The sequence below is a fragment of the Pelobates fuscus genome, chromosome 13, assembly GCF_036172605.1.
Source record: "Pelobates fuscus isolate aPelFus1 chromosome 13, aPelFus1.pri, whole genome shotgun sequence".
Taxonomy (NCBI): Eukaryota; Metazoa; Chordata; class Amphibia; order Anura; family Pelobatidae; genus Pelobates; species Pelobates fuscus.
In genome coordinates, this window is record NC_086329.1 from 17,428,493 (window position 1) to 17,454,817 (window position 26,325).

Genomic DNA, 26,325 nt, shown 5'->3' on the forward strand with positions numbered 1-26,325 from the left:
AAGTACATCTTGTGAGGCTATGAGCAAGGACACCAGACACACATCCTTCCCGTCTAGGATATCTTTCCTGATAGAGTCAGGGACGGAGTGTGCTGGTGACTCAAATGGTGTAATGGCTGTGCCCGGTGCTGGAGGGGGGAGTATAGGAGGGCATGTTGGTATAGTAGGTACAGCCGTGAAAGCGACTGGGACTACCGTGGTAGTACCTGGGGAGGAGATGGCGCTTTCCACCTTAGATAGCCTGCTATTGAGGGTCTGTAGATTGGCCAAGATCTCTGCCAGGGTATCCTGGGTGGCCGTGCTGTTGCTTGGTGGTTGTCCTTGAGAGCTAGTCCCTGGCCTGGGCTCGGGGGCTTGGTGAGTAAGTAGCCTATAAAGTTCAGCCTTCCTAGCTGTGGCCGGAAAGGGGATTCCCCTGAGCCTAAGCTCGGCCGTAATTTTGGGACTAGTCCATGCTCTCAAGGACGTGGGGGTTGAAAGAGTGAGTGATTCGCCTGGAGACCCGGGTCTGGTAGGCGTGAATGGAGTTTCTTCTGTCAATTCTTTGGTTGGAATAGGTTCTTGGGACATTCTAAAAGGAATGATTATGTGAAAGATATATTAGAAGGGGCGTAAGGTAAGTAGGCGGGGTATGTGGGGTGGTGTATATGGAAGAACTGGACTGTAATGCTAGATGTAAAAACGAAAAACTTAACTGTTGAATGTTTGGATAGGTGAGGCCCTGCTAATGCCAAGTGGCGGTGAGAGGCTCTACCTATGATTTGGCTTATGACGTAGTTGCCACAGACGTGGTGGCGGGATGTTGGCCTCTCGGTGACAGTAGAGAGAAATCAAAACGTGTGGCCGTGACAGGTGAGGCCCTGACTAGCGCCCTGTAGTAGGGCATGCGAGGCTTGTAACTATGATTTGGGCGTGGGGCCGTACCTCCGTGTTGAGGTGGGGGGGGATGGAAGGCCTCGCTGGGACGAGTTTTCTGATAGGGTGCGCTAAGGCATTAGCCTAGACCCTGTAGCCAGTTCGATTGTATATTTAAGGATAAGGTGAGAGGACTGGAATGTTGTGTAGATACTAACCTTGACTTCTTGCGAATGGTATCTGGAACCTTCTGGTGGTAATAAGTGTGGTAAGTCTCGTCTTATGCGGTCCTTGAGGAAGAGTCCTGAGGCTTTAAGACAGATGTTGACGTATTTATGCGTATCGTGGTGGCGTATGATTTGAATTGGGAGTAGGTTGTTTGTTAGGGGCGCAACGTGAGATCCTGCATTGAGGGATCTGGAAGGTTTAAGTGTGTGACTGGGCTGAAATAGATATTTGTGAGAAGGCTGGATGAGGCCTTGGGGTGACGATTGGACGTATTTGGGTATAGACGTAAGTACCTGAAGGTATGGCTGAGTACCGGGTCAGGTTTTGGTGTTTTCCGGAGCCTGATGGCTGTATGACCGTATGTCTGAATAGAAATAATAGTAAAGAATTAACGTACCATGGGCGTAAGCCTGTGGAAAAGTAGTAATGAACTTGAGACCGTGATAGGTTTTATATGAGGTGTAGTAACAAACGAGTTGTGAACTATACCTTGGTTTGACATAAAGAAATTACGTTATGCGAAACGGTTTAACTGTGTAGAACCGGGGGAAGCCTAGAATAATACTGGAGCTAAGGGTTAACCGAAGAAAAATTCCATAGTTAACGACAGGTGTGGAGGTAAGTAATAAAACCCAATATGTAAACATTTTAGGCCTATGGCTTTATAATGCAAAGTGATAAAATACAATACCTGTTCCTGCAATAAAAGACCTTGAAATAAACAACTTTAGCGCAGAAAAAGCGAGAAACCGATGCAGTCTGTAAAGCCAAAAATATGTGACAGCGTGATTATATGGAAAATGAATAGTACAGACGTTTATGTGCCGGATATTGTGTTTTATAAACAGTATTTATTAGTATATGTGACAAAATGAAGTGTTTAATAGGTAAATGTGGCAAGGTCATAGAGGCTTTCTATGTTAGTAATAGATTGGAGTGCTCTATTCCCAGCATGATGGGGTTAATTGGTGGGAGTCACCCCTTGAGTGTTATACACCAGGTGAATGTAATTAACCAGCACTAGGGTTTTAAAAGGTTAGCCTCTGAAGACATCAGAGAGTCTAACAGCTGGGAGAGAGGAGGCAGTTAAGCCTGAGACAAAGGTACTGTGTGAAACCTGCTTAAAGTGCTGTATTTCATTTTGTTTAAAACTGGGAACTAGATTAGCTGGCCAGTTGGATAGTTAGTAACACTGTTGTTTAGTAAGTCTCCAAGTTGGAGTAGGATTTACTTACTTTTTGTTTTATTTTGTGGGAGAGCACAACCTTGTATATATTGTGGAAAGTGACAATAAACTGCAGTACTATTTTATCCTGACTGTTGCATTTGAAGTTTGTGACGAGCCTGGCCATCCTGCCACAGTGTATAGAAACCGTACGTTTATGATAGACGTGGATATTTAAAAAAGTAGTAAAACAAATTAACTGGTTAACATAGAAAGAAAATCACAAGGCAGATTTTTAAACAAGCTAATTATATCCCCAAACTGACAAAAAAGGTATCAGTAGCAATATGACCGAACAGGGAATGTACGTAAAGAAAAGTAGAATTTGTGAAATAGAACTTAGTGCATACTGTAGCCTATTTGAATAAGAACTAGCCGAATATGGATTTAGAGCAAGGTGTTTGTGTTTTAATCGTACGAAATAGATTGGTCCTGGGTGACCAAACGGAAATAAGAGAATGCCCGTAATAATATTACTGTGTATATAAATAATAGATTCGGTAGTTTCCGTACGAATATGTAAAAGCAGTGATAAAGTGCCGAGCGTTTGTCTGTTTTGGCGTGAACACTGAAATCAGTTAAAAAAGCGTGTATTTGTACGAATATGATAGAGGGAGCCTACCCCTACGTTTTTAGGCCCGAACGGCGGGAAATAGCGGGGCGCTATTTCCTACGCCTAACTTACGTGAACGTGCCGGTCTCGTGACCGGAAACCGGGTACCTTGACCGGGAACCGAGTGGAAGGCCTCAAACGGACGGAGGACTGGTCAGGACGTCTGACACCAGGAAAAAATTCTGGAGGGAAGCTGGACAGGAAGTGCTGGTTGCTATGGGGACAAAACAATCAGCTGAAAGGCAGAGGTGAGTAGGGGCTGGGAGTTTAAGTAGGGGACTTACTCCTCCCACAAATTCAGGCCTCCACAAGTTCAGGCCTTTTAACATGCGAACACGTTCTCTGGGTCTGGTTTTCATCCTTGTCTCTGACTCCGTTTTCTCTCCTCTTATAATTTACAATTTAGCTTAAAATGGTTCAAATTGTGGAAATTTGCAATTTTTTTTTTTTTTTTTTTAACTTCTGATTGTTTTAAACTAGTACACATACATAGGGCATGCGGGACATTAATTTCAATGCATTAAGACACAATTTTAAGATGATTGGGAAATGTTTTTATTTTCCTGAAATGTGCTGCTTGTTCTTCCAGTTTCTCAAGATATTGTTGAAATTACTTCTTATATTAGCTTTTCCGAGTTTGATTACAGAGTTGTTGATTAGGCTGAGGTACACATAGTTTTCTGCTACAAAACCTACTGTGAGTGGTGTCTATCTTTGTATTAATGTTCCTCACAGCGTCTGGAGCATATCTAGTTATGTGATTTTTCACATCTCATTAGTAATGCTGTTTCCAACTCACAGTTTAGAGATACGCCCCATAAGTACATACATGTATATTTTTATGCATGTGTTCATTGGGAGTATAGTCTGAAAGAGATTACAAAAGCTGCAGCCTTTGTAAATCCTCCCCTTTTTACCCCAAAAGAGACTTTCGGGCTCTTCACAGAAAATAACCAATCCCAGGCTTCTCATTGATTGAGAAGCCTCTGACATGGTTCCCACGCACACCGGCTCACATGCATGCGTGACCTATTCGTGCATGCGCTGCAGGTTGAGGCAGGCACGCTCTAATAGAGCTTGTCTGCCACTTCCTTTAGCTCAGGGGAGTCAACGGAAGTAGGAAGGAATCCTCCCGGGCTGTTTGTTTGACAGCCAGGGGGGCGTCGCCTAGTTAATTTATAAAAGAGCAGATTTCTCAGAGAAGTCAGCACTTTTATAAACTGGAGTTAAATGAGGGCACTCCTCACCCATAAAGCACTTAAGCAAACTGAAGTTTCTAGGATTAGAATGTAGGGAAAGTTTGAATTTTGAGGCAGTTGGTCAGTTACTCGGGTATCTGGGCAGAATTTGTAACACTGCTGTTGGTGGGGGGCTGAAGCCGGCCTGGGATTGGATGAAGGTCGCAAACATTAAATGGGCGGGCAACTTGGGCAGTATAAAAAGCCGCAGCGAGAGTGCAGTTTTGTTAGATTCATAGCCACTAGAGGCAGCCTTAACCCTGCAAGGTAACACCGTAGTTTCTCAAAAACTGCAATAATTAACATTACAGGGTTAAGGGGACAGGGGCATTGCACCCAGACCACCTCAATGAGCTGAAGTGATCTATGTGGCTATAGTGTCCCTTTAAAAGGTCATGGTTTATGATTATAAATTTATAGTTGTAAAGCCCCTTAAGCTTTAAAATAAAAAAAAGCGCCACGGCCAAGCCCATTGAAAAGTAGAGCTTGTCTGTGTTTATTTTGTGGTCTGATTTTTATATATATATATATATATATATATATATATATATATATATATATATATATATATATATATATATATATATATATATATATATATATATATATATATATATATATATATATATATATATATATATATATATATATATATATATATATATATATATATATATATATATATATATATATATAGAGAGAGAGAGAGAGAGAGAGAGATAGATATATATATATATATATAGAGATATATGAATGAAACCAGAGGGCTGCACTCGCCTAAATATGCATAAATGGGGGGCTGCTGGGGGCCAATTTATACAATAAACAAGATCCAGCACACTCACTCATCCACTAAACAGCAACTTTAAAGCTCACAGATTGTATTAGTTTCTTTCTTTATTTTTTTTTTAAACCCCTAATTTAGGCAACAATAATGGGGTTTAGTTACAGTATATGATGATACGTTGTGGCAGGCTTATGCAATGTATGATCATATACTGTAACTAAACCCCCATTATTTTATTATATACACACACCCACATTTAATTTAATTATTACCCCTTTAATTGCTGTAATTATGGTACAGGTTTTTTATAGTTAAAGGATAAGGGTGCATCTTATGTTCCAAAACATGTGATGTTATGGCTAATGTCTTGGATTTGGCTAGCGGTTTCCTTAGTGAATAATGTTCCTGAACGATGGCTACTTTCTTTTCTGCGTTTCAAGTGTGTGACCCCCATAGACGCCTAGTGACGTTCCCCCAGGAGGCATTTCTCATGTTTGGGCGCAGTATAGGATATATGTTAGTATCCGTATAAAGAGAGCTATGGATAGAGAATGTTTCTGTGTTCGTTATACATGGAGCACAAATGTTCCATCTATGTGGTAATAACACAGTAATCTCATAGAATTAGGAACACGTGGCACTTACTGTATATTTTTGCTCCTAATTTGTTTGTTTTTTTGGCCGTAGTAGTTTGTAAAACTTTTTCATTATTTTTTTTAAGAATGTAAAATATATATTTTACATACATCAAAAGACATATACATCTGTGTGTATTGTTTAAAGGGACACTATAGTCACCTGACCAACTTTAGCTTAATGAAGCAGTTTTGGTGTATAGAACATGCCCCTGCAGCCTCACTGCTCAATCCTCTGCCATTTAGGAGTTAAATCCCTTTGTTTATGAACCCTAGTCACACCTCCCTGCATGTGACTTGCACAGCCTTCCATAAACACTTCCTGTAAAGAGAGCACTATTTAGGCTTTCTTTATTGCAAGTTCTGTTTAATTAAGATTTTCTTATCCCCTGCTATGTTAGTAGCTTGCTAGACCCGGCAAGAGCCTCCTGTATGTGATTAAAGTTCAATTTAGAGATTGAGATACAATTATTTAAGGTAAATTACATCTGTTTGAAAGTGAAACCAGTTTTTTTTTGTTTTTTTATGCAGGCTCTGTCAATCATAGCCAGGGGAGGTGTGGCTAGGGCTGAATAAACAGAAACAAAGTGATTTAACTCCTAAATGACAGTGAATTGAGCAGTGACATTGCAGGGGAATGATCTATACACTAAAACTGCTTTATTTAGCTAAAGTAATTTAGGTGACTATAGTGTTCCTTTAACTGTGATCTTTGTTTAATCATCTGCTTAGAATTGACAATTAAATTGCAAATTTTAGGCCAAGATTGCTGCTGGTAAAACTTTTCTTTACCTACAATTTGCTGTTTTTTGTCAATCCTCCAAAGCTTATGGATTAATGAATAAAACCCATTTTAACTTTTATGTGCAATATTTTAATATATTAACATTCAGTTTTCCTGCTTCTCCCTAAGCTTGTTTCAAAGGGATGAGCCCCGTGCCATAGTCACTGCTAAATGGGATGCGAACCTGTACAAGTGGAATCAGGTAAAATTTTAAGTCTTTAAATATATTTGCTTGTTTTTTTCGCTGAGTGCACATTCCTCCTAATAATCTTTATTATAAAAAAAATATATATATTCACTATTTCTATCATTATTTAACTTTATCAGTCTTTTACCTTTTCCAAAAAATGTTTGATGCAAATAAACATTAACTCTTTGGGTCCTATGTCTGGATATATCCGACACAATATTTAACCTTTTGCAGGCCAATGTTCGATATTTCCTGGAGAGTACCGCCGATCCTCCGTGCACATTCGCAGCTCCCGACAAGGACGATCGGCAGTATTCTCCAGGAAGAACCCGACATTGGACCGCATGAGGTGAAATTTTGTGTCAGGAAATAAATCCCAACATAGAACCGCAAAAGGTTAATGTAGTAAATTAGTGTTACGTGTTTTGGATTTAGAAGCACTCCATACGTTAATGCACAATATACATATTTAATCAAAAATATATGCAATATATAAACTGAAATAGAATACTCTCTATTAAAGTTTGTTGTTTTGTGCAAATCTCCAAACTTTATATCACAAGCCTTTTGGCATCTGCTGAGAATTGAAAGTGGGTTATGCCCTCACCAAGAAATAGGTTGGCCAATCCTGTGCCTCTTATTCTGGTATATGGAGTTGGGAATGTGGGGCATTTTCAACCCAGCACTGCAAGGGGTAGAGAGTTGTTTGGACACCAGTTGTTTTTTTGCAGTTTAGAAGTGACCATTGCAAACCTACACAGAAGCCGTAGCTTGAATCGCCTATAAACAGGTCACCCCCATACTGCATTTGTCTGCACAGTATGTAGGGGTTAGGGACTGACTAGTAGCTGTTAGCTTAACCTCTACTCCAAGAAACCTTTGTTTCCTGATGTTATTTACCCCAATTTTTTTTTTTATTAATGATGCAATTTAGGAGAGGTGGAGGAAGGGTGGGCTTATATCGCTGTGCAATCTCTACTCCGTTAGTAGTCATATCTGGCTAAAATGAGTTAAGCAGTTAGGGCATGTATTGTTCCCGGATACGCTCTGTTATGCCCCCACGGGCTGCTAGAATGCCAATGTATTTTGTGCCATAGAACCTCTTGCATATTACAGGGGGAATGTATTTTCAGTCCTCTTCCACCGGAGAGGGTGATTGATTGAACCTTCACCGGCGCTTGAGGGGAAGGTTAAATAGGGCTTAGTTTATTTTGCATTGATTTGCCGTAAAAACAGAATTAAACTCATGGGGCTTAGGATTGAAGAGATACTGTGCATGAAATGTACATCAAATCTGATATTATGTTTGTGTTAATGCTGGGACTGAAGTAGAGAAACAATCACTGCAGCTCCTGTTCTTTGACACGTCTACCATAATTATAACATTATTGTATAGCTATTATTACACGCTTTGTGTGGAATATTTATTTTAAATCAAAAGGCTGACATTTGGAAGGAAGAATCAGGTCGTTGACTGGATTATATTTGTGACACTTGGGTTTAAATTTGTTTGCAATATTTTTTTTTTTTTTTAATCTCAATCGTTGCAAAGAGAGGTTATCCGTATTCAGTCCATTTCATAACCTAATCCTCTTCGTTTGCTGAAAGGTTAGCATGCCCTTCCAAATTCTCAGTAATGGCTGAATTAATTTAACGCACAGGAATAGCAGCACTTTCATAGCATCAAAGCCGAGAATCAGAACGTAGTTAATGCTGCTTTAACCCCTTCTAGCGGTTTGTAAGTTTAATCCCACGTAAACATTAACCCCTTCTAGCGGTTTGTAAGTTTAATCCCATGTAAACATTACAGCAAAGAACTCAGAACATGCATAGCCATTTCCAGATCAGTGTTTTAGTACTTTTGCAAAAAGATAAGTCCTGCGCTCACTCCCATCACTACTGGGCTGGCAGAAATGACTACAGTACACATCAGCCCCAATATATAGTAGTAAAAACAAAAGAAAAGAAAAATTTACCTACGCTCTCTCCTTAATCCCTATGTATATTTAGACAAATGGAGGTCATTTAGTTGCTCCAATGGCCACTGGAGGGAATGCCCGCCTGCCTGCCAACGTCAAGGCATACCCCCCTAAAGCGGGTCCTACGCTGACCCTTCAGCCTGCTTCCTTGAGCTTCTGGCAAAGATATCTCTAATGAGACAGAGAGGGGTATTTTTTATATACACCCCTATATACTTATTAACCCTTAATAGGGAACACATGGGATGGGCGGCAGCATTGTAACCAGGCTGTGTGATACAAAGTAAATACAAATACAAAAAGAGAAGTCCTGCACTCACTCCCATCACCACTGGGCCGGCAGCAACGACTACAGTACACATCGGCCCCAATATATAGTAAAAACCAAAGAAAAGAAGTCCTGTGCTCTCTCCTTAATCCCTATCTCTATATTTAGACAAATGGAGGTCATTTAGTTGCTCCAATGGCCACTGGAGGGAATGCCCGCCTTTTATTACTTTTGGTGTATTGAAATGCTGCTCCACCAGCGGTCCAGGTCTTATAGATTACCTCCATGAAAACATAGTTCTGAAATTCTGCATTTGGAAAGACTGGGGTAGGAAATCTGTTTATTGAAAATGTTGTAAGTATCAGTAAGTTTGTGCAAAAAACACCCAGCAGAAGATTCAGGTTTCAGACCGGTCAACTTCTCCTCCCCTCGGCCCCTTTGTCATTCCTTTGTTAATTTTACTCCTGGGTTGTACTGTCGTTTGAGCAGGGCTGCCTTCTCTGTGTTATGTCGACATTTTGTCAGGCACTTGCTGTACCTGCTTGTATCCGTATTGTAAAGCATTGCAGAATTTGCTGGCACTGTATAGATAATGGGAAAAAGTGTCAATTTGTTTAATTATTGAAAATTACAGAGTAATGTTCCTCTCTGGGCAACCTTTTTAATACACACAGATATATTTAAGGAACATTCAAGGCACCAAACGCCATCTTACAGGGTTACTCACCAAAGTGAAAATTCATAGTGAATTTCAAACTGAAGGCCAAAATAGCCAAATTGCACAAATTCTCTTAAGTCAGCTGTACGTGCCAGTTTAACTACCTAAAATTTTGTGTGTGTGTGTGTGTGTGTGTGTATATATATATATATATATATATATATATGCTGATGATGACTTGCGACTGCATGAAAAGTGATCACGCTGGAGGCTATGTGCATTCAGTGCTTCTCTATTATTAATGGGCTTCATAGTAGGAGGATTGGGCTGCACTGAGGAGTCTGTCCCTTTCTGTGCATCTCCTAGTTTACCTCTGCAGGTTGTGGGGTCCAAGTCCTCACTGGTCAGAATCCCCCCTTATATCTGGTAATAACATGCACTGTGTAAAAAGCTTAAACTAGCTCACAGCATACAGGGCCGGCCTTACTCTTCCCAGTTGTTACCCTGCATGGAGGGGGGCATGCTGATCCCTGGTGATCCAGTGTGCTGGGAATCTGGTCGGCGCCTACGCTGAATGCAGACCATTATTAACTGTCTCATAAGCTCAGGAACTTACATTGTCAGAGCTTTCCTGCGGTAATCCATTGGCCGGAGCTCGCAGGACAGATACATATTGCATTTTGTATGACAGAGCTCAATTGTAATAATTCTCATATTAATATGATGTAGTGTGTGGTGTCTGTGTGTGATAGGAAACTCCAGTGCCAGGAAAACAATCCCTTCTCCCTCCCACCCCCCAATCCCCGGTTGCTGAAGGGGTGAAAACCCCTTCAGTAACTTACCAGAGGCAGCGACAATGTCCCACGTCGCTGCTTCTTCCTCCGCTGCCGCTCCTCCTCTGTATTACGTCAACCGGTGGGAGAGACTGATCCAACGCCGCGCATGTGCATTAGAGCTCCCCATAGGAAAGCATTGAAAATGCTTTTCAATGCTATCCTATGGGGAAATAAGCGACGCTGGAGGTCCTCGCACAGCGTGAGAACGTCCAGCGACGCTCTAGCAAAGTTTTACTGTGCTAGGGACACGGAAGTGCCCTCTAGTGGCTGTCTAGTAGCCACTAGAGGTGGATTTAACCCTGCAAGGTAATTATTGCAGTTTAGAAAAAAACTGCAATAACTACACTTGCAGGGTTAAGAGTAGTTAAGAGTAGTGGGAGTTGGCACCCAGACCACTCCAATGGGCAGAAGTGGTCTGGGTGCCTGGAGTGTCCCTTTAATATTTGTTGTGGTTGTATTAATTGTATGTGATATGTGTGATATTTGTGCTGTATTTATTGGCTGTGTGTGATGGGTATTTCATTCAGATAAAAATATGTATGTAGGCCCATATGTGAATGCAGGTGTGTATTTTTGCAGAGTCACATGCACACAGTCCCAGGCACAGAGAGAGCGAGAGAGAGACACACACGCACACTATAGCATGGAGGGGAGGTGGGTGGGGGAGGAGGGGCAGTGTAGTGGTTGGTGGGGGAGCAGGAGCACAATGAAGGAGGGTGGGGGAGCAGGGGCAGTGTAGTGGTTGGTGGGGGAGCAGGGGCAGTGTAGTGGTTGGTGGGGGAGCAGGAGCACAATGAAGGAGGGTGGGGGAGCAGGGGCAGTGTAGTGGTTGGTGGGGGAGCAGGGGCAGTGTAGTGGTTGGTGGGGGAGCAGGGGCAGTGTAGTGGTTGGTGGGGGAGCAGGGGCAGTGTAGTGGTTGGTGGGGGAGCAGGGGCAGTGTAGTGGTTGGTGGGGGAGCAGGGGCAGTGTAGTGGTTGGTGGGGGAGCAGGGGCAGTGTAGTGGTTGGTGGGGGAGCAGGGGCAGTGTAGTGGTTGGTGGGGGAGCAGGGGCAGTGTAGTTCTGCCGCATTTAGCTCCGCCCCTTTGCCTCATTGATAGACCCAAGCTTGCACACCCTTAAGGCCGGCCCTGACAGCATATTTTTGAGATGCCCACTGATCTGGTATGACATCAGGCTTCATAAACTTGCAGCCAATCTCTGTTACCAGCATGTTTTTGTTAAATAAGAGTAATTTCCAATCAAATAAAACAAGGTAGGTGCCCCTTGGAGAAAGGGTAAAGTAGAATATACACTGGAAAGAGCAGTTTATTTTCATGCATACTGCTCTCTCTCCTTATAGAGAGAATTCTTCGAGTTCCGACTCTCCCCAATACAGAGTGAAGCATATCAAGTAAACATGCATTTTATGGGGTGCATCAAGTAAACATGCTTTAAATGGGGTGCAACCTTTACTTAAATAGTAGTGTGTGTGTATATATATATTATACTAAGTAAAGACAGTAGCACTCTCTCGGTTTTCCAAGTGTATTAAAAAATTATCACAATCTATACATCAACGTTTCGACCCTCCAGGGTCTTTATCTTGTTGATACGATACGATTGTGATCATTTTTTAATAAACTTGGAAAACCGAGAGAGTGCTACTGTCTTTACTTTGTTTGTATGCTTTGCTGGGAAGCACCTGGGCATAGTTCCTTTTACATATTTTTGGGTTGAGTGCCACAGCTTGGACATTTATTTTTATATATATATATATAAATTATATATTTTATATATTTTATATTTATTTTTCTTTAATCTATTTTTGCTTTTTTTGTTGATTTTTGTGTTATTTTTTAGGTGGATCCAAAATTCCTTATTGACCAAGCGTTTGGACTTGATGAAGAGAGACACGCGATTTACCAGCTGCATAAACTTGTCATGTTAAATGCTTAAAGCGCTGTATTGGAATTTTTTGTTTGTTTGGTTTTATGTTCTCTCATCAAAAGATTGTGTTTTGTTTTTGTTTGTCTATGTTAATAAACACTTTTCCTGCATTAATCAATCTACGTTTACTTCTTTCTAATAAAGACTGCTTGCAATAAACACACAAACGTAACTTTCAGTTCAAAGCAACAGACATCTTAAATTATATTCACACTCCAACAGTTATTTATTCTTTCAGTTTTTCATGCAGATATAGTTTTTTGCTTTGTGCCAACATGTTTGCCTTGCACAATTTAGTGTTATTACAGTAATCCGTAATTTATTTATGATTTGTTAGTACATGGCTATTTGCACTCTGACAGATCTATCTGCATTTATACCGCAGTGTCAGAGTGAAGACATAAGCACCATATGCCACAGCAATGATGTCCAGGATAGTGTATGTGTGTGTTTATATTTATATTATTTGTACAAAAATTACAGTTGGCACAGTTTTTTTTTTTCTAATGAATTTGGCTTCTGTTCAATTGCTCAAACGTTTGTGCTGGCCTCAGTCCAAGGAAATCTAAAGGACCAGATCAGAATTTTCCCCGTTCCTACTCTCGGCCATTTTTTATCAAGAAATTGCATTTATAAAAACGAAAATAACCTAATTAAAAGTCGACCATTATCTGGAGTAGATGTAGTGGATCGGTTACCTCCATTCATTCCTTGTCCTTTCAAAGATGAAGTTACTTTTGCTGACGGCTGTTTTTTGTTTTGTTTGTTTTTCTGTGAATATAAAAGAGCCAACCATGACAAGGTCTGTAGCTCATTCACACATCTCTTAAATTAGAAAGCTGTGCTTTATCCCATGCAGTCCATGCACAAGGTGTAAAACTTGCTATCACTTGGATATTATGAAAAACATATTTCGTTTTTTGCTATGCTGCCAGATGTTATTTAAACTGCATGTGTTTTGTAAGGAAAGTTTAACATTTGTTGTATTGTATGGGATTTTACAAAGACTTTATAAAGTAATTTTAATTCATATCTGAAGCAGCCCTTTTCGTTCTTACATACAATATATTTATTGGATAAAAACAGTCCTTTTAGTGTGTTATAGACATTCTGGTAAAGCAGAACAATCCCACAATTCTTGATCTGTCTCTTTCTTTAGTTCAGCCTTTCTGAGGTTTATTCCTCCATACAGTCTGCTCCTTGCGTCCTCTTGTGGCTTGGCTAGTCATTCCATCAGGTTGGTAAATCCATGTTTTATATAAGATGTGCCCGTAGAAAACCTGTGAGTGTGTCTGAAATTCATTATTGTGCCGATCAGAGGCCTCGGCCCCAAATGTCACCCTGCTGATTCTCAGATACTGTTTACTATTTTCCTGGGAGATTCTTCTCTCATTACTATCGCCCACTGGTCTTTACAAACATTTTCCATTCTACTGTCCCTCCACACATCACTCTTAGAGGCTCACCTAGGCACAAGCAACATATCTGTCCACCTCACCTCCGACACATTTTTCTTCCTCTGGTCTTTCTTTACCTCTTCCTCCTAGATTGCAAGCTAGTCCATCTTCACTTCTTGTATTAGTTAAATATATGAATCTGTTCTATATCCCGTAAGTATTACCGTAAAGAACTGAAAAAATATTGTTGCTGTTTAAATGAGAATTCTAGATTTTCTGGCCTTTCTGGTTTCTATACAGGTCCACTATGGTACTTCTACCTTAAAGACTTTGATGACTGATTTATTTAAATGTGCTTCATTCAAGACGTACGTTCTTGTACATTGTTATTTTTCTCTGTTTTAAATAGGCTTCTTCTGAAGTACTCGGCACACACCTGGCATTCCTGCCATAATGGAAGAAAAATATAAAGAAATGCAATTGTGATGGGAACTCCTGGAGGTGTAGAAGTTCTGTTTGACAAATATGAAGTACGGTAAGTGCAGGAAGGCCTCTGACCAAAGCATGCCAAATGAAACCGCACTCACCAGAAACAGGTGAAATTATCTTAATTGTGCCATATAATCAATCCAGTTAGTCTGCAATCTGGGCTGACTGGGTGGAGGTACTCTAATCTGTCGAGAAAGTGATGGATGGTTTGGGGGCATGGGTAGTTACCTCTAAAGTCTCTATTTTTTCTCTTTCTATCTGCACAGCATACATAGACGTGCGTACGGGGTGTGTATCTGGGCACACCCTAATCCCCGCGGCACGCCTATGGATTGAATCCTGCCGGAACAGCGTTCCTGCGCTTTTTTTTTTTTTTTTAGCAGGAACACTGTTCCTGCAGGCACTCAGTGCCCCCAAATGCCCCCCTTCCTCCCCTCCTGTTCCCCCTGTCATGTGGGAGGGGGGCGCAAGAGGTGATGGATTCCCCCCTTCCATCTCAGCCGCGGCGAGGGAGCTGTGTGCTGTCTGCTCCCTCTCGCCGCGTGCAGTCAGCTACAGCAGCGGCTGAGATGAAGACAGGCACCCGACCCACTGGACCCCAGGGACCAGTCCACGCCAGCACTCCAGGTAGGGAGGCTGGGTGGACATTTTTTTATTTTTAAAAAATTATTTGTGAGTTTGTCTGTGTGAATGTGTGTGTGTCGGTGTCTGTGAGTGTGTGTGTGAATGTGTGAACGCATATATATATTATATACACACACACACACACGTGTGTATTCTTTTTTGGGGGGTTAGGAATCTTGGGAGAGTTCCCACACATTATTCCACAGGACTTGTACCCTGCCGGCACTGGAGATCTCCCCTGTCGGCTCACGCAGAACCGGCGCTATCTGAGTGCCGGCTTTGCTCTAAGCCTCCATGGGCTCAAAGATCTACCTCACCGGCCCACAGCAGCATGGAGGGAGGCAGGAGAGGACCCAGGGAGCTCTAGACAGCAGCTCCTCCTGGTTCCTCTCGCGAGATCTGAGCGTTGCCGCGGCAAGAGTTAACTCTAGCCCCGCAGGCTAGGTGTTCACACTCCACTGGACCACCAGGGATGGCACATGGCAGCAAGGATCCCCCCTCCCTACATAAGGTCAGAAGGGAGGGGGGATATTTACTAATCTGCCCCCACCTCCACAATCCCTTCAAACATACAGCACACACAGCACCCTCACACACACAGCACACTTAACCGAACCCTCACAAATACGACACTCACACTAACAGCACCCTCACACAGCTCACATATACATGCGGCATGTGTTTGTGCTTTAGGGTGCACACCCTAATGCAATAGGCTGCGCACGCCTACGACAACATAGTTGTTTTTTTTGGTTTTAGGCAAGTGTATTGAGGGGATGTTTAGACTGAGTGCAGTAAGGTAATTGTAGGACTTTGGGGAGATTGCTCCTAGATGTTCCGAGGCAACCTTGTTGGAAATCTTCAGATGCTTATTGGAAGGAAGTTGGAGAGATTGCTTTGAGGTAGACTTATAGGGCTATTTGTCAGCCTTTTCTCCTTTTTGACGTGTAACCTTTGCTGCTACTAGTAGATAGGATTAGGCTGATAGTGGTTAATTCCAGCCCAGATAGGCTGCTTCCGACATCTGAGGTACTGGGACTCATAGTAAATTGAAAATAGGAGAGAGGAAAAAAAAGCTGACAATAAGTCCTATTTACAACTTTCCCTATGCCTTCATTGAGCTCATGTGAAAAAAATAGGATCATCTACACAAGAGTTTGCTGCATTTTTATACACTGTTGCTAATACCTCCTAGTTGAGCATTAAACAACCTTCGCCACTCCAGGTGTTGTGCACAACATCTCTTTGACAAACTAAACCTCGTCACGGGTTCTTGGAGGGGCCTGCTGGCCAGTCTCTTACCTCAAGACTATGGCCCACGTGTTAGACTTTGGTTCAGGACTGTTAAAAAGGCTCTGTTCGTGCAATTGGGATTATGTGGTGAGGGAACCTAATAGCCGCATGAACCAGAGACCACCCGGGAGCTTGTTAAACCCTATTAACACTTAGTAGCGATTCTAGCCGCAGTGTTCTAATTGTCTGTTTTGGGTGGCCGCTGTTCGCATGAACGATCACAATGTGGCGGCCATCTTGTTCGCATGAACTCAGGCAGTGGTGTTTGGTCGTCTAGTTCCTGGAACTAAAATCTGACACAAACTCCCGAACACCGCTGGACGTCCATCATCGCCTGCATTCGGTTATATGCAACTTAATAAGGGCACTGTTCGGTGGAATCGTTCGTCTGGATGAGGGGAACAAGCTCCAGCGTAAGACTGATTCCCTGGAACTGTTTGGGGCATGGGACCATGCGTGCAGTCAGTCAAATTATGACTTTCAGGAAATTCCTGAACCCATCTTGGTGATTTTTTGATATGTTGGTCAACAAGATCGTGGCTATCAGGTGATGTAACTTTTGTGGAGATTTTGTGCGTTTAAAAGTATTTTTGGGGTTTTGTAAAAATTTGTGTTTTCTGTGCCTTGAGATAATTGAGTTTAACCCCTTAAGGACACATGACATGGGTGACATGTCATGATTCCCTTCTATTCCAGAAGTTTGGTCCTCAAGGGGTTAATACAGTGCTGATTCAATTACCTCCCAGGCACAGGGGAGGGATTGACCTCTTTTGTATGGGAGTGTCCTTGACCTGAGAGCCAATGTAATTGTGTGTTTTTTTGTTTTTTTTACTGTAGTCTGCTCAGGTCCATGGGGGAGTGCCCCTTGTATGGGGACCTGCATATAAGACCAGTTTTGGCTGCCCTTAAACAGGTTTGTTTTACCCTCCATTAAGTCTAGTATCATGTTTGGGGGATTGGAGAGCTATATTCACTCTGGGGATTGCTATAGTCACTATTCTCCCTTGGCGTACAACGATTGCTTTTGTAAGACCAGCCTGCTTTGCTCTCTGGACTAGGAGAGGTCTACCCACTGGAAGCTGGATCCTGGTCTTGGGTCCAGGGTGGGATGGTGGGTGAAGCATAGTAAGTCCCCAACCAAGCTGCGGCAGTTTGTGGGGTTTACGGTGCTTATGGTACTGAAGTATTACTAGTAAGCAGCAATTGACTAAGGTACCCAGTCGGGGTGCCAGGTGGTCCGTCACATTAGTTGCAACGAACGCTGGTATTTCAGATACCCATTCGTGTGTTTCCTCCCGAACTGCTAGAGGCTGAGTGATTATAGCTCGGGTGTTGATTCGAACTTTCTCCAAATGAAATAGAGCATCCAAGTATATTCACTAAGCAAATCAGACAGATACCCAAACATCAGCCTAGACTAGATGAAGGGTATAACAGGAGTGATTTTATTCAGGCCAACTGGCTGGTTTATATGCAGTTACAAATGTACAAGGTTTATGTTGACATATTCCAGGGGCATACCCCACTGGACTTGAGAGGGGACAATGACAAAATACATTCCGCAGTTATATTGGCTCTCAGGTCCAGGACACATCTACATAAAATAATATAGTCCTTCCCCTGTGCCTGGGAGATAATTGAGTCAAGCACTATACTAAACTCAATTATCTCCAAACCAAAAAAACACACATTTCCGCAAAACCCCAAACCCCATGGAAACCCCACAAAAGTCATATCCCCGGATAACCCCGATCTGGAGGGCCAACATATTCAAAACTCATCCAGATCGATTCAGGGGTTCGGGAGTTCCATGGAAGTCTTAGTTTGGCTGACCGCAGACGAGGCTCCTGCCCAGAAAGAGTTCCATGAAATTAGACTGTGTGGTCTGTCTCTTTCGGGAAGTCTAAAAACCGAAAAAAATCCACGAACGGATCCCCTGGCTCATAGGTAGCGTTTGTTCCCCTAGTTTGTGGGAACAAACCTACTGAATAGCGCTCTCCTGGCTAGTCGATGGAAAGAAGCAGGAGTTTGTGAAGTTGACCGACGTTCGGGAACTCGAGTGTCCATTTTTAATTCCAGACACTCGACGATTAAGTCCCGCTGTCTCCTTTCGTGTGACCAAGATGAAAGAGAGAGCCTTTAATTTGAGGTCTTCTTTGAAGTTATAGAGCCAGGGGGGTGGTCGGTGTTTGTTTTATCTACCAAACGAAGAAAAAACTAAAATACAAAGAGTAGTTTCTTTACAATCTCCCATAATGCTCTTATAGATAACGCTGGCAAAGCACCAGGGGGGTTGTAGTCCACAACATCTGGAGTGCCGAATGCAGTCTACCCCGTCATAGTTTAGTCCATTTCTGCCATAAGTGTTCAGTGGTTTACTAATAGGTAATCCTTGTTATGTTTAGTAATTGGTAATCTGTGTAAATCCTTTTTAGCTACCATGAACTAATCAAGTCTCTGGGACTCTATCGACTAATGAATCTATTAGTTTGTCCGTAGATTGACAGACATTTGGTTCATTTGGCATAGCTGAAAGGGATTTGTGCACAAGTATAATATTTAGTTATGCTTGAATGGCAATTTCTGGTGTACATTGTTCCAACTTGAACCTTGCAAACAAACAGTGTTCTAGAACTATGGCCATTGCTTCTTGCAGTTTATTTAGCGCTCGTCTTACTACCCTTTGAAGACTGTATTCTGAGTGTGTTGAATACAGACTACCCCTTTGTAAACTTCCAGCTCCAAGCTATTTTTGGTGGTGCAGGGATTAGCTCAGGAGGGCTAACAGAAGCTCTTGAAACTCCAGAAGCTGATTGGAGTAGTGGAGGCAGGAGAGCAGTGCCCAGTGGATCCCAGGTAAGAAGTCAAAACTGTTCTAAAACTGTATGACTATCTACATTCAGGGCAGGTGCTAGGGCATTTCTGGCAAAATAATCCCTACAGCACGCACATATTCTGTAGCTCTTTTATACCTCTACAGTGGGCATAGAAAACTGCAAGTATGTAATAAATAGAATAAATGTCTCTTTAAGCTGATACTTGTATTTGTTACAGGGGAACTGTCTCTTTAAGATTTGTATTAGCAGGTTTACGTATCCCTATAGTTACCAGTAGATTATTTGAGGCATTAAGTATACATCCTCACTGCTTTACCCAGCAACTGGGCACATTTACAATGTGTGTCGTGGGGGTCCCTGAACTAACTGGAATGTTGAATCTTGTATGTGAAGTTAAAAGAAAATGACAGAAAGTTAGATAATTTTCAATATTTTATTTGAAGGTGTAATTTCCACAAATGTTACAGCTCCCCTTCAATTGGAAAGAGCTGCCCCTATTCGTGTGACATGTGTCTGACTAGCCATGGCCGTAGGTCACATGATATCCAGTCGGGATACTTGTTCATTGGAGAGGAGACCATGACTGCAAATTCCTTAAAATTTTTTAGTATCTCTGCAGTTTATTTATGCATGGTAGTGGATCCTTTATAATTTTTACATCTTCATAAGGTTTCCCTTTAAAGCGGCACTGTCTGGAGACTATGCATAATTTGCAAAGACCTCCGATGAGGACATTGCTGCTGCAGGTCCAGTAAGGCAAAGGTGAATGCAACTTACTTTAACTTGTCCCATGCGGGCTCTGCCATATTCTACTTTCTAGTCCCAGGAGCCAGAGTACATTACTGAGGTCTATGAAGGATCCTGCAAGGCCTTCATCGACCTCTGCAGCCATCACTGGTGACTGCTGGGGGGACTGACACTTCTAGACGGCGGCAGCTTCGCCCACTGTCCAAGTGTTAGGAATAGGAAACATTATTTGTCTCTGTCTTTTGACTGGGTTGGAAGTTTGGAAATTCTGTGAAATACCCACACCGTCAATATGAGATAAAAATATAGAAATAGGAAAAAACATCGACCTAAGAGCCTTAAATTTAACCCATAGGTCGGTGTTTAGAAGAAACGCCCCAGTAACTCTTCCCAACGGGGAATAACCCAGTAATTACTCCTGACGACGGCGTGTTAGCACGCCGAAACGCGCGTCGAGTTTCATTTTATTTAATTTTAGTTGCACAATTAGGTAGCACGTTATGGATTGGATTTGATTTATTTTTTGCTACTTAGGCAGGGAGCAGGGTAATAGGTAGGCACTCGTGACGGTCACAGTGCCGAGGTACTCAGTTATAGGATCCTCTCTTAGCGAGTGGACCCTTAGGGGATTAGGTTTTGGAGGGAGGTGTGCAAATACCTCTGGTTTAGAGGGTCCTCTTTTCAGTTCTCCCCTATTTACCTACTGGTTTCTCTACCTAACTCTATCTCCTTACAGTCTTTGTATGTTACCTAATCTTTAGGCTCACACATACTTCTCTGTTAAGGGAATACCAGGGTCTATGTGTATCCAGTCACATTCACCCTTTTCTACCCTGGTCTCCTTTTTCCTGTCTATTTTATCGTCTATACTATTAGGATTATTAAAGTTAGGGATATCTGATTAACTCTTCCACTAGGGACTTTTGGTTCCATACTTTTCTACTATGAGATAAAAATAAAATGCACATTTTGTGGGCAGTGACAGTGCTGCTTTAACCCCTTAAGGACCAAACTTCTGGAATAAAAGGGAATCATGACATGTCACACATGTCATGTGTCCTTAAGGGGTTAAAGCAATTTAACAGTTTGGCCTAAATAACGTACAAAGCAATCCGATTACAGGGAGCATTTCCTTCACCGTGTCCAGAAGATTCACAAATAAGGCTAAAATTCATAGCATCTTCTAAAAAGTGGTACATAAATGTAAGCGGCCCCACCAATAGAATGTGCTTGAGACCACTGGTTAGAACAGGACACTGATAAATCTCGCCCAGTGTACATATTCTAGAGGGAAAGTAAAAAACATGAGGGTCTAGTCAATAAACAGTGATTGGAAAGCTGAATTGCAGTTTTTTTTTAGTTTTTTTTTTTTTGCAGTGCATAAGGAACAAACGCGCACGAGGTGCCCCAGAAGCAATCCTCATGGTTGCAAACATCAGTAACAATGGGGTAAACTTTGTACTTGCACAATTTTTTGTTAAGAGGTGCGATTATAGTGCTTGGTTATATGATTGGAGCATTCAAAAGAACATCACATTTTTTATACAATTGCATTCGACATATTAATAACAGATTAGTAGTAGCTTGTTAGTTTCTGACCGGTGAGCAGGGTATGTTGCATGTCATCGTTGCCCTGGGTGTTAGGTTTGTGTCGCTTTATAGGGAAACAAAGAGGTTGGTAATAAACCATAGGCAGGGAGAAGCATATTGGGGACTTTTGTAAAAAACATATTGAAGACTTTATAAGGAGGCATGTCCCTGGCTAATAACTGCGGTATATGGCTTATGTGACAGTTCCCCTTCTGAATTATCCGACCCCCAACCTTAGCCAAATGGCGCTATTATCAGTCGGGCATGTTTCATCTGTACGTGGACTCCTCCAGCCCCAAGTCTGATCGAGGGCCGGCATCCTTTTCCCACAGACCTTGGTTCCGCCATAGTCCAGGTCTATTCCCTGCAGGTGTTGGTCAGAAGGTCAAGGTGCCACGCGCCGCATGTCTCGGGGAATCTTCTGCCCTTGTGGACGATGTGGGGTGTGGAATTGCAGAGTTTAGGTTAAAATAGTCCAACTGAAACTAGAGCATAGTTGGGGGATTTTCTAAACTTGGCTATTTTGGTCTAATAATGTATTGATTTTTCTTTTTCCTGTTCAAAGTTTAGCAAATACACCCTGCAGTCATGACTTTATATACTCCATCATGAACGGATACTCCTGTATAACTCCCTCTTAATGTAAAAAAGGATTAACATTTTAAGACTAAACCAGTAAAGCAGATTATTTTTTTATGTGCTACATTAAAAGTATCCGTTTGTACATCTGCATGTAGCTCCCAAAATAATAAACTAGACAGCTGAGCAGAAATGACCTTGTATAAGCTTTTAAAGTAGGTCATATTTTCGTATCGGTCTTGTGTGCTTTGGCTCTGCTGCCATCGTTTGAGGTTGCATTGCGTAGTATATCCACTAATCGCATACAGTCGTCTGATATAAGGGTTGGTATTTGGAATGTTACACCATTGAATAAAACATTGAAAATCACAGATAACGTGTAAAATTATATTATGGATTTAGCAAATAACGTCACAATCCAGTGCAGTCCAGGCAGAACCAAGGCACATATAACGAAAAAAAAAAACAGCACTGGGTAAATGAACAAGTGAGGAATATACTTCCCGTTAAGCTGCTGCTTCTATCAAAATGTATCTTTCTATATACTTTCTTCATAAACGTCCGAGCCAGAGAAAGCCTTCTCACAGTCCAGAAAGAATCCGGAGGTATATTCAGTTAGCAGTGTAAAAATGGAAGCCCTGAAATGGTCAGGCAAAGCAATGTCAAACTCCAGTGACATGGCAATCCATTTGGATAAAATTTTAGGGCACGTTTTAAAACGCAGGGTCTGGTGTCTGTTAGCCGTTTGGCTTTCCCTTAACAATCTACAGGGAAGATGGCCTTGCCTCAAGTAGAGTACGTATCGGTATGTACATCTTTGTGTATAACCATTTATATAGAATGTATTTCTTCTCCGTTCTGTTTTCAGCTATCTGCTATAAACAAGTGATGGTGTGACTGACAGTCTGGGTATCAAGAATCGCAGGTTATTTGACACGGACCGTGGACTAAATACAGCATCTGGTAAGAATGTCTTATCTACTCCAAGCAAAATATTGTCACGTGTAAAACTCTGGCTTTGCTATGACCACCTGCAGTTGAACCGACCTGCAGGAATATTTACAGACTCTCATTGAAGGTGTGTAGCTCTCTGCCAATATACCTTCCTGGTCAGAGAACCTAAGGGAGCATGAACTCTTAGTGCACACTAAGTCATCAGGTAAATTAATTGCCCCTTCCTACCTCCAAAGACAATCAGAAAGGGGGGGGGGGGGGGTGGGGGCGAAGGGGAGAGACACAAATGCTAAATAGTTAGTGGGAAGGCTGGACACAAATACAGTCCCCCAAAACCCACATTATTCCATATATACTCTGAACCCAATAATACATTGTATGTGCCACTTCTCATCTAAATAACACGTGTCATATCAATGTTATGGTTTTGAGCATTTGTTGGCCTCTATTGCCATGGTCCTTGTAAATAATAATATCTCTGAACACTAGATGGCGATAATGTATTAGGTTAGTTGTGGAATGAGGGCTGCCCAAGATGCAGCTTTTGTCAAGTCTGTTATTGTATCAGCTACAAAAAAAAAAAATCATACTTAGTAAACTACTAAATCTAAACTTTATATTTTCAAGCCAGCCAACTACAAAGTCAAACACCATCCGCCAATTGTTATGCCTGTGACCGGTACAAACTTTATTTTCCTATGTGGACTGAAAATGAAATGGTGCTCCGTGAAAACGTGTTCAGTACAAATGTGCCATATAGACAGAATGAAAATCCAATTCAAGCAGCTTTATTGGACATGAACAGACATTGCAAGGTTTCAGCCCACAATGGGGCCTTGGTCAAGCTAACCACAAGTGTATTGATAGTGAGTGCGGACTACGATACTAAATATGCCTGATGTTTGTTTACCTTTGACCAGCAGCATCTTCGGAGTAATGTGTACACATTCCCATTTCTCTTTAAATACCAATTTATGATCACCATTCATTTATTTGCCAGTGAGTTCACTGTGACTGTATGTTCCATGTCCTATTTTCATATATTCAGAATGTAGATAAAATACACTCTGTATGTGTGTATATATATATATATATATATATATATATATAAAATTTTTATTTTTTTTATATCCAAGAAGGCTGCACTCACCTGAACATGCATATATTATAGGGTGCTGCTGGGGCCATATACCGTATACATCATACACAATCCAGCGCAATCACTTATTCACTAAACAATGATTTAAAATCTTAGAGATTGTAATAGTTTTATTTAAAAACACCTCACCTAGGCAAATAATAATGGGGGTTTAGTTACATTATATGATCATATATTGCATAAGCCTGCCACAACGTCAATGTACCCCCATTCTTCGCAGGTCAGCATTACAAGCTTCAATTGTCAGGTTAAAATATGTATTTATATATACATACACACGCTTTACATGTTCTATACCTTTAGTAAGACGTGTAGAAAATGTTTGTATATATAAACTGCTGATGAAGGTAAAATATAATTAAACTTTGGAAATTGTTGGAAGTGTGTCTTGATCCAAATAAAATAAGTTTGGAGGACACTGATATTGACCAATCCGAATACCTTGTTTTAATGGGACAATATTAGTTTAATGGTTTAAATTACAGCCCACAATGTTATTGCCTACTTCATTACAATGAATACTCAGCCATTAAGTTCCTATTCATCCTGTGAGACACATACCTTTAGCTACATTTTAATAAAACGTGCTTCTAGTGTAGGGCAAGTCAATCGCTCACATGCAGTCTAGTAATTGGTTCGATTCTCCATGAAGATTGGCGGTTTCCCATAAGCCCAAAAGTAATACAGTGTGCATAATGATCTAAAACAGAATTAATAGCCAAACCAATGAGGGGCTATCACAGGGTGTTTCAAACAGATCTTGTGGTGTGCTGCTGTATATTATTTTCCTCTAAAGATGCGTGGGCTCGGTGAAATGCCTATCAGGTAGTTTGTTTTTAACGTGTTCAGTGAGCATTTTCTTTCTCGGTCTAGAGGAGTAAAGACAACTCTGTTCCAGCCAGAGGGACGTGGCCGCTCTAGTAGAGGTGTTCTCTGAATATTAAAGAAGGCAAGATAAAAGAAGTATGTGCAATATATAAAATAACTTTTTGGGTATCACCTTAAATCGGACCAATAGTGGATAAATGCTACAACACTGTCATCTAGTGTTGGAAATGTTGTTATTTACATGTGGATTAAAGGCTTAGTAATACAGAGCATCTGATACTAGATACTATCTGATACTAGATTGAGTGCGATGTTCATAGCTTGAAAGAGTGAGATGCATCATTGATTGATTGATTTCCAAGGGACTCCCTAGAAAGATTACAAACCCCTAAATCTTGTGTAGTTAAAGAGGACACTGTAGCCACCCAGACCACTTCATCTCGATGATGTGCTCTGGGAAAGTGACCCTGTCATTGTAAAACAGTTGTTGGGGTTTAAAAAAAAACAAAACAAAAAAAACAGTATATTTATTGCAGGAATAAGGAGAATCTGTTGCCACAATCTCTCTAGAGGTGGGTCTTGTATAAAACCATTCAATAGAAAGTATACTTTAACACTGTATATGCATTCTATACTGAGCAGGCACCACATTAGCATACATAGTCAATAAAACAATGCCATGAATATTTTTATTTTTGGTCAATTTACCAGTAAAATATTACAATACATATAGACAATAGAGGGAAGTGTGCACAAAATCAGATACATAACCACAACATTAATGATGCAGAACAGTGAATTGATTTATTTTTTATTTTGAGAGAGTGATACTTGCTTTTAGAAATACAAACACATCTTGCTCTACAGTATCAACAACCACTAAGGCAATGCTAGTGTATTGAGTAGCCGTTACAAATTGACGCCTCCTAGGGCAAGCCACAAAACATCTACCAATCCCAGTAACATGAAGCTACTTTAGGCAAGGACAATGCATATCCTCAGAGGATTCGCGTAGTAATTGCCACATATGAGACCTGTGTGGGTTGTCTCGGGGTAAACTCTGCAACCAACACGTGTTCTCAGGGAGTGCCAGGGTGTCCAGCAGGTCCGTCGCTAACTTACAGATAGAGCAAATGAAATGAATGATTACTTCTTAGGACATTTAGAAAACTATTCTGTTAAATAGCCAATTTACCAATTGCAATGATTAAATATCAGAGCATCCAACAATATTTATATTCATACATAAAACATTGATAACGGCAATATTCACCAAAATATCAAAAAGCATTTAATAGACCAACATATACAAAATATATATCTCTATCATGTTCTATTTTATGGAATACCTTATATCATCATCATCCCTGGTTCCTCTGTAGGATGAAGGAGGATTAGATGTATTCTAATTCGATGTTTCAGTAGAAACCACCATTCATTTGGTCTCTTTCCAATATGTTGAATATACGTTGGATAAAATAAGAGATTGATTGCACAGACAATAGGCTACACGTTACTTAATGGTAAAAAGAAAAAAAGGGTGCACCTAAAGAACAGACAATATATAATAATACTAATTTTCTAATTTTGAAAAGTCCAAGTAGC

At 41.2% G+C, this 26,325-nt stretch overlaps 1 protein-coding gene across 1 annotated transcript in view; it reads left to right on the forward strand.

Annotated features, from left to right (window-relative positions):
• The window catches only part of TDRD9 (tudor domain containing 9), a 117,259-nt gene extending 104,940 nt beyond the window's left edge, over positions 1–12,319 (forward strand). Inside the window, exons 34-35 of the mRNA XM_063439181.1 lie at positions 6,495–6,567; positions 12,137–12,319. Coding sequence (XP_063295251.1) covers positions 6,495–6,567; positions 12,137–12,232 — 169 coding nt within the window. The 3' untranslated portion in view covers positions 12,233–12,319. The remainder of the gene's footprint in view (positions 1–6,494; positions 6,568–12,136) is intronic.
• The last annotated feature ends 14,006 nt before the right edge of the window (positions 12,320–26,325 follow it).